Source organism: Alligator sinensis, unplaced genomic scaffold (assembly GCF_000455745.1).
Source record: "Alligator sinensis unplaced genomic scaffold, ASM45574v1 scaffold168_1, whole genome shotgun sequence".
In the NCBI taxonomy this organism is placed as follows: Eukaryota; Metazoa; Chordata; order Crocodylia; family Alligatoridae; genus Alligator; species Alligator sinensis.
In genome coordinates this window covers 43,773-52,249 of record NW_005842377.1, presented here as the reverse complement: position 1 = coordinate 52,249, position 8,477 = coordinate 43,773, and the positions used below count along the sequence as shown (strand labels likewise).

Genomic DNA, 8,477 nt, shown 5'->3' with positions numbered 1-8,477 from the left:
TCTGCAAACCTCTCCCTGCTGAGCCCAGTACCTGCTGCACCTCCCCTCCTCATTTTCCAAGTCTGCATGGCTGGAGCAAAACTCCAGAAGCTGAGTCAGTGCCACCCAGAAGTGTGTAAACATGCTACTCTCGCTTCCTGACCTGAGCTAGCCCAACCCCAGCTCCAGCTTCTCCCTGTAGCACATAAAGCTGGCTATTATGTTTTCAAACTCCCAACCTCATAAATTGAATTTAGTTTATCAACAGATCAGTTGGCAAGCCCTTACAGGACTTCAAGGCTTCAGCCTTTGCCTTGCAGTCCTCACCTGATGTAATCACTTCTGGATAGTGGAGAGTGAGTGTTAAGTGTTTACAGACACTGAAGTTGTTCACTATCTATTCAACAGCATTTCTTTGACTTTTGATAAATTAATGAGTTACCTGGTTTTGCTGGCATAGCTTTGTCATGCTTTTCACATTGTTTATTCTGTGCCAGCAGGCCACATTACTGTTCTCTATTAAAACGTGGTGGATAACTGTGGCAAGTTCTCACCGCCTTCATTGCTTGCATTGTACTGTTTTGGTCTGTTTGTGTGTTTAACTGAGGCAGGGTCTCGTACTTAACATAACTTCCTTTCAGTTAGCTTTTACCACTAGTTAACCTAACAGCAAAACTATCAAACGCTGTTCTTCTTGTCTTATGGTTTCTTTTCACTCTTCTTTTAAAAATGACTCTTGTTACAAGCTATAGCCAATGTTTCCAGAAATAAACTTCCTACAGAGGCTAACTCCCTAGCTAGTTTTCACAATCCATTTTGAAAACAGGTTAATCAGAATCCACCTCCACTTTTCCCTTTTACAGTCACCTCAGGGTGCTTAAAAGCTAGCTAGTCCCTCCCTCCTTGACTGCATTGCTTTCATCCAGGTCCAGTGACATTTCTCCAACATTTAGCAGGGCTAAAAGTACCTGAAACTCCCTTTTGATATGTTGGTGGGTGCTTCAATGTGACTTGCATTGTTCCCAAATTAAATAGTAAGATCCTTAGGGCAGGGAATGTTTGATTCTGTGGTTGAGTAGTACATAGCACAAAGGAGTTCACTTTTACATATTGCCTCAATACAAATAATGTTTTTTGGCCTCAAGCGTTTCTGGAGACTTAATTTACAGCCTAAATCACAGAGCAAAAGGGAATGTGAGCTATTCAGCAAAGATATATGTGCTTTTACACCACATGGGGTGGCCTTAAATTAAATGAGAATCAGGCCCAAAGTACAGGTTTATATTTTCCAGCAAAGGCTATTTTAGTCTTAAGTAACATTTTTCTCCCTCCTTCTGTTTTCATCCGCATCTTTGTAGCTGTTCCAGTGGAACTAGGAAAGAGGTCAGCAAGTGAAACACTTTATATTTTTTCAACATGCTGACATTTTAATTTAAAAGGATAGCAGAAATGAAGAGCAAGGATCTCAAGAAAAAAAGAAAGATATTAAGGCTTTCTTTCCCTGTTCCCTTCTTCATTCATCCAAACTTCAGTGCACAATACCTTAGAAACTACTGCCAGTGATAGGTAACACAAGAGAAAAACATATTATTTACACATTTCAGGAAAACATAGCTTATGTGCTTGCTTGAGGTCAGTTTTCCTTAACCCAGTGTATCAGGCATAGGAGTCAGAATTGTTAAAAATGCACTGTTCTGTGCATTAACAAGTTAAAAATCACATAGAACTTCAGAGGAAAAGGGCACCAAATAAATTAGCCTCTAGAATAATTGAAAAACAATACCCATTGCCCAGCAGAAAAAAAAGTTTCTATGAAGCAGGATTTTCTTCAGTCAACTTCACGCCCTGATGTACCCAGATCCATTTTATACAGTTATAAAACTGAAACTAAAGCATTTTGTACAGGTAATCCAATAAAAATAGCATAAAAGGAGATTAACACTCGGGTTTGGACAAACAGGAATATAAACAAAAGAAGCAGTTTCAGAATTTGATGTTTCTTGAAACTGTATATACAGCTGTGTCTGTTTTCTGAGCCTAAATGTGTTTTTGATTTTACAGAAGTACAAATTACTTCTATATTGTCCTTCAAACATAGTTAGTATTTTTTAAACATGCAGTATATGAGATGGCCCTGGGGCATCGCATTTTTCAATTGTATGACTTTATTGTTCTTTAAGGTGAACATGCTGTGCTTTTAAAGATGCAAGTCAAAGTAATCATGAAATGTAAGCCCTTAGAATTCCAGTCTTCCAGGCACAAAAGTACTCAAAAGGACCAAGATAATGTCAGCCTCCAACAGATTAAGGACTATTATAAAGTATACCAAAGACAGAGACACACAGAAAACAACCAATCTTGTCTTCCTATTAGATATAAAAATGTTTGCGAAGTTGTCTCCTGCCCCGTTTCTCCTCTAATCACCCTACAAAAGCATTACAGTGATTTGGGTACTTTGTTTTAGTTGCCTTTGGAGTGACATTCAAATATTCGGTCTGTACTGCAGGTCCCCTAAATTAGTAAAATAACTGAAAACACCCATGTCAATTTGATGCATAAGTCTCATTTTCAGAAATAATTTAGGACTGTAGATCCAGATATTTAAACAACCTAAACATATTGCAAGGTGCCTACTGAGATTTACAAAAGCTCCTACCTGCATAGGAAGATACTTAAAGACCTGGCTTTTATGAGCTTATGTCCTAAAGGAAGCAAAGCATTTCCAAAACAATTTACTCCTCATCCAAGACCTAGAGAAACTACAACTCAGTTGCTGTTTGTGGGAGGAGTGTTTTATTATGATATTAAACTCACCCCAGTCCACCAGCTAAAAACAGGAAGCCAAGCCTTGGCAGTTCCAATGTAAGAAGAGAAGCAGGAAGCGTGTAATTTGATTCTTTAAGGCTATCTTCCAACACGGAATCCCTTTAAAAGTTCCAGCCTAGCTGGACACTGTCAGGTAGTTCTGGCCCTATTGGCAATGTCCTTCAGCACCTTATTTACAATAAACTTATAGTTTGCTAGTGTTGTTTGCGCACTAAACAGAAAGGAGATACAATTTGAATGCCCCAGCTGTTTTTTTTTATTTCACTTCTTTTTGGGAAGGCACTCTGTATCCTCAGAATTTCCTGTTCAACAAAACACTCTGTATACAGCTATTTTTAAAGAAAATATTTTATTACATCATGGAAAAAAGCATAATCATCCAAGTTCATATTGTTTAAAAAAATGTAAATTTTAGACAGCGTGTCGGTATATTCTGTTCCACATGGGAATGATAAGAAGACTCTATATCATTACTAGATATTGCACAGTCTGAAAGAAACAAAAACAAATCACATGATCTTGGGAACCATCTCACATTATGAAAAACCTACTAAGAAACATTAAAAAAAACCAAAACAAAAAACACAACCATTTCTTTCTACAGTAGCTTTACGTTTATAATTCTTGGAATGACCATATTCCACTGAAGACCATTTCAGTGACAGGAAGCTTCATTTCAGCAATCCCTTGTGCAAATAAGATGAATAAAAAAAATAATGTATTTAGTCTGTTGATATTATGTGGGCAACAACCACCACACATTTGTTAGATCCCTGCCTGAAACAACTGGATTTAAGCCATAAGTTTTGCCTGCAACTCCATCTCTGCAGCCCTTTTGAGTGCAACATCCACCAGAAGCTGAAATCCACTAAAATCCTGGTTGAGATCTGGCGGAGTAGGAGGAGGAGTGTTAAAAAGCCCACTTTGTGCATTCACACCAGGTCCCAGTTTAGTGGGATCCTCATTGTATGCGAGGGAGTTTTCTGTGAAGCCACTGGCTAGTGCATACTGCAAGTCTGTGGTCTGGCCTATGCCAGCTGGCTGGCAGAAATGGAAAGGGGTATCTTTCAATGAAGTTACAGTTGTATGGCAAATCACTGAAGGTCGAACCAAGATAGATCCTGGGGAAGAAGATTTAGAAGACAGATTCTTGTTTGGTCCTGTAGTACCGGAAAGGAATGAGCTCTCCTCCAACAGTGGAATGTAGTTTTTTGTGCCTATGGAAGACTCCACTGGACTGCTTTCAGAAATCTTGGTCCCTCTTCGTGATATAGTGAACTGGTTTGGGTCCTTGCCATCCTTCCTTAGCATGTCAGGTAAAAGCCTGCGGCGTGCATTGATAAACCAGTTGCAGACCTGGGAATATAATGACATCTTAATTTCTACCTTCATTCATTTCCGACTATGTGCCATTAGAGTCATTCAGTTAGATTAATAAATACCTTCAAGACGTTTCCTTAACTACAGGACAAAAGAGACACTGACAGGCAAGTTCTGACACACCCAGCAAAGACCTTTCCCTTTTAATTGTTCTATACCAACTCCTCTCTCCTTGCACAAAAAGCCCCAAGACATCTAAGGACTGCTAGCCTGAACTGAAAAGCTAAGCTTTTAACTCTGCACATATATTAACCTGTTAGCTATTGTTCTCTGTGTCTAAGTTAATTAACAACAGGAAAACCTCTCTGTGAAAAGAGCCACTCCTCCCACAAACAGTTACTGATTTTCCTTGTTCAACTGACTGTGTCAACAGACATAACATGAATTACCTCATTTAAAGTTTGTCCTTGTTTAAATATCAAACCAGTTTCCTGGGCAATAGTGGACAGCTTAACGTCTTTTAATGTTTACTATATAAAGTAGTTTTTCCTTCTGATGGTACATTAAAAAAGTTTTACTCGATAGGTAATTATGAACTATACACTAACGTACAGAGCTAGGAAGATAAAGCATCCAGTAGTGCTCCCCACATATCTGCAGTACTTTCCAATCCCAAGAAGTTTAAAATGCTATGGAAACATTCATGCATTAAGTTCCAACATTCTTCTACTACAGTTACACCCATTTTACAGGAGAGGGAAGTATGGCAGAAAAAAGCTAAGTGGTGCACCCAGAGTCACTAACAAGGCCCAGACTAGAACCATACTCATATTCCAAAATACAGGCTTGATATCCCAAAACATATGCATGCAAGTAGTTTTATCTATGCAAACTGTCCTACAATGACTTCAATTAAACAAATCAGAGGTATGTATGTTTAAGCATTTGAAGGATTAAGCCCTAAATTACTATTTTAATAGTGAAAAGAAAATATATAGTGTCAATACCTGACCTCATTACTATGATCATTTTGCTTATATGCATGCTCCCTGTCCCCAATGAGTATTTCCAAACAGCCTTGTTGTATTTTAGCCACTGATCTTGCACAGGCTAATGTCTATGCTTAACTCTGCTTGCTGTGAGAACAGACAGACAACACATGAAGTTAAGTATGTGCACAGGACTTGCAAGATCAGAAGCTTCAACTCTAAGCCTATCTCCATGCTTAGAAGCTTTTGGCTGCCAATTCCACTCACATCTTTGGGTAGTATAGCACTTTATTGAGCCAGGGGGAGGAGAGGGAAGGAGGAATGCACACTTCAATGCCCATACCTGTAGTGTGGAAAGGTGTGTCTGTCGAGACAATAGTGCTTTTTCTTGCTCTGAGGGATAGGCATTATACCGGTGTTCATACAGCCAATCCCGAAGAATCTGCACGGACTCCTTAGGCAGGTTACCGCGTCTCCTCCGTTTGCTCGAGCCAGCAGAAGAGGAAAGATCCAGTGGGACATCCATGGTGTCATCATCCTCTGTCTCACTGCCAGATATTGCAACTACACCTACAACAATAAAGAAGCAAGAACAGTCATTTCAGTTCAATAAACTTGCTATTCTTTCCTCCCCCTCCCTCTCTCTTCCCCTTGGCTCAGACACTTTATTGTATTGGCTGACTTCACTGTGAATCAAGCCACAGCCTCATGTTTAGAAGATGTGTACTATTGCTACAGCTTGTCAAGCTGTAGCTTCCCTGTCAATTGAATAAAAGTGGCACCAACAACTTGTTCCTTGGAGGATTCTTCTCCAGATATCCTCACTTACTGGTTCCCTTAGCAACCTTTTATCTGATCACCTACAGCAGATGACTTCCATTTGATGCTAATGTCACACCAAATGTTGACCGGCAAAGGGTGGTATGCACTCAACAATCTTTTCTTCAAGGCTAACTGTCTCACAGCTAGGCAAAAATGCTAATAGAAAAGAATGTAAATACATACACTGAATGTAAATGCATACATTGAACCTTGGGTGTATTAAATTATAGTTTTAACATGCTGCTGCTTCTCCCTTGATGAGGGGTAACTTGTAGGTTTTGTATGTTATTAGATCTTTCCAGAACTATTAATAGAAAAAGCATGGCATAGGAAAAGAACAGAAAAGCAAGCTGTGGCTGGTTTTCCTGAAGTGTCACAGAAATTTACCCATTAAGTAAAAGTGTACAGAAAGGTTAGCACAAGTATCTAACTAGCATCACAGATAGGACAGAATTTTATTCTTCTGGAGAACATGCCCTACTTCAACTCTGTCCTGATTAGTTATGCTTTGAACCTCACTATTTTCTTCACACTTTGACTGGTTTACTTACTCAAATTTTGACATACATTTACAGGAAGAACTCCAAATTTACAGTTTGCACATCCTCCCATTGAACAAGGAATTTATTTTACTAATGCATTTAAAATAGATTTTACAACTGATTCAGTAAATATAGTACAGTGGAACCATAGTATATAAACAAACAAACAAACATTTTGATGACTGAACAAACAAGTCATCAATTCTGCTCCTTCAGTAAAGTGTACAATATGACCGAGGAAGCAAAACAAATAGCAGGAAACCATGCTCTGGCTTTAAGTACTTTAATCCCAACAGAAATTTAAGGAATTTTACAAGCCATATATAAACCTAAATCACAGATGCCCCAGCTGCAATCAGTTTGGTGATTCTTGACTTGCAGTGAATTTGATTCTGAAAAGCATTTTCTAGAAATTACCAAAGTGAGAACTTAACTTATATTTCCTTTGTTTGAACTTCCATCTTACTATAAAAAGAAGCCTGCACATTTATAATTACTATCCAAGTTAAATGCCAAACAATAGTCATATCTGAAGCTTTTCTATTTCACAGATAGCCTAAAACTCTACATTTATGTTCATACTTAGAGATGGAGAGTGGGGGGAAGAGAGAAAACACTTAGTTTTCCAGCAGGAGTTACATAAATGCACATGTAGGACTTTTGAGGTAGTATGATGCTCATCTATGTTAAGTTTTTCTTTTTTGCCTTTTCATGGGCAAATTGTAATATTGTTAAATTTGAAAATATTCAAATTTATTCTGCATGTTTTCACAGGCAGATTGTTCATGCACTGTGAATAATTACAATTCATTCCATGATGGTTACTTAAGTAACTTGAATGGTATTGTTTCCAATCTCTGAATGGATGATTTATGTAACTAAACAACACTGAACTGTAGGTGTAACAGATGCATAACAATTTATGCTGTGACGTTTAGTTACTCAAGTTACCCAGTCATGAAACAGAAACATGAAATTAAAAAGTCCAAAGTAAATTCTGAATTTTGACTTGATCCTTAACAAACACAAACCCTATTTTACAAGGCTTTGTTATCACCATTCCAAGTCTTTTTTCCTTTAAATCCATAGTAACGTCATACTGATTTTTTTTTTTGCTTAGGCAAATTAAATTTACGATTTGATTTTCATCACAAATAAGTCCTTCTACAAAGCAGCTGGCAGTGGTAAGCAAAAACTTAAGACTTACTAAAAATACTTCACAGGATTCACCTAATATTTTCCAGGGTGCTCCTACTGCTTCACAGAATGTATTAAGGGTTGCTGCACTGATTCTTACTTTTCTTTTTGGTTTTCAAAGTATACTAGGCTCCAGGGATCCTTATCAAATCAGAGACCTTGGGAAATAGAGAGAGGCAGATGGTGGAGACTGAAAACCAAGAACTAAGATAAGTCAATGAAACTGCTCAAAGGAGTAAAATTGTGTACGTAAGTGTTTGCAGAACCAGGCTCTACCAATGAAATCCCTTTGGCTCCCTCTCCCAAGCTCTAACAAACAATTACAAACGTCTCATGCAAGCATCTTGCTAACCAAAGCCTTGGTTTTTGAACTGTTCCTTTGCACCATCTAAAATTTTACATAAAAAACTATCTGAAATTCAGAAAGGTCAAAATGTTTTTGAAAGTGTTATATTCTCATACCCCATTTCTTTTTTTTTTTAAAGTAAGAAGTTGTTTTTCAACAAAGTTGTCTTACTGTAACTCAGTAATAAAAGAAATGAAACCACACCAGAGTCTGCTCTTTGATCTGCTTGCTTAGTGTGACATGGTCCCTGAATTAATAGGTTAGTGACACAAAACAAGCTTTGGTTAAACTGGAACAAACTGTATTACAACTTCTCATTGAAATGAGCATCAGCTTTCTAAACCTTTAGCAAACATCTCTAGAAAATGTACAGATAATGCAGCAACAGGAAGTGAAGGCTGCAGATCTCACTCCCCCAGTTGATAGTCTACTACAGCAGAAGCCACGTTGGTGCTG

At 38.0% G+C, this 8,477-nt stretch overlaps 1 protein-coding gene across 3 annotated transcripts in view; it reads right to left on the bottom strand.

Annotated features, from left to right (window-relative positions):
* Positions 1–3,136: 3,136 nt before the first annotated feature.
* TGIF1 (TGFB induced factor homeobox 1) overlaps positions 3,137–8,477 on the bottom strand; it is an 11,019-nt gene continuing 5,678 nt past the window's right edge. For all 3 annotated transcript variants that reach the window (XM_006029409.3, XM_025210859.1, XM_006029408.3), the window contains exons 2-3: positions 5,458–5,684; positions 3,137–4,161 (exon numbers count right to left, since the gene is read on the bottom strand). In XM_006029409.3, the coding sequence (XP_006029471.1) occupies positions 3,598–4,161; positions 5,458–5,640 (747 nt within the window). In that variant the 5' untranslated portion in view covers positions 5,641–5,684 and the 3' untranslated portion in view covers positions 3,137–3,597. The remainder of the gene's footprint in view (positions 4,162–5,457; positions 5,685–8,477) is intronic.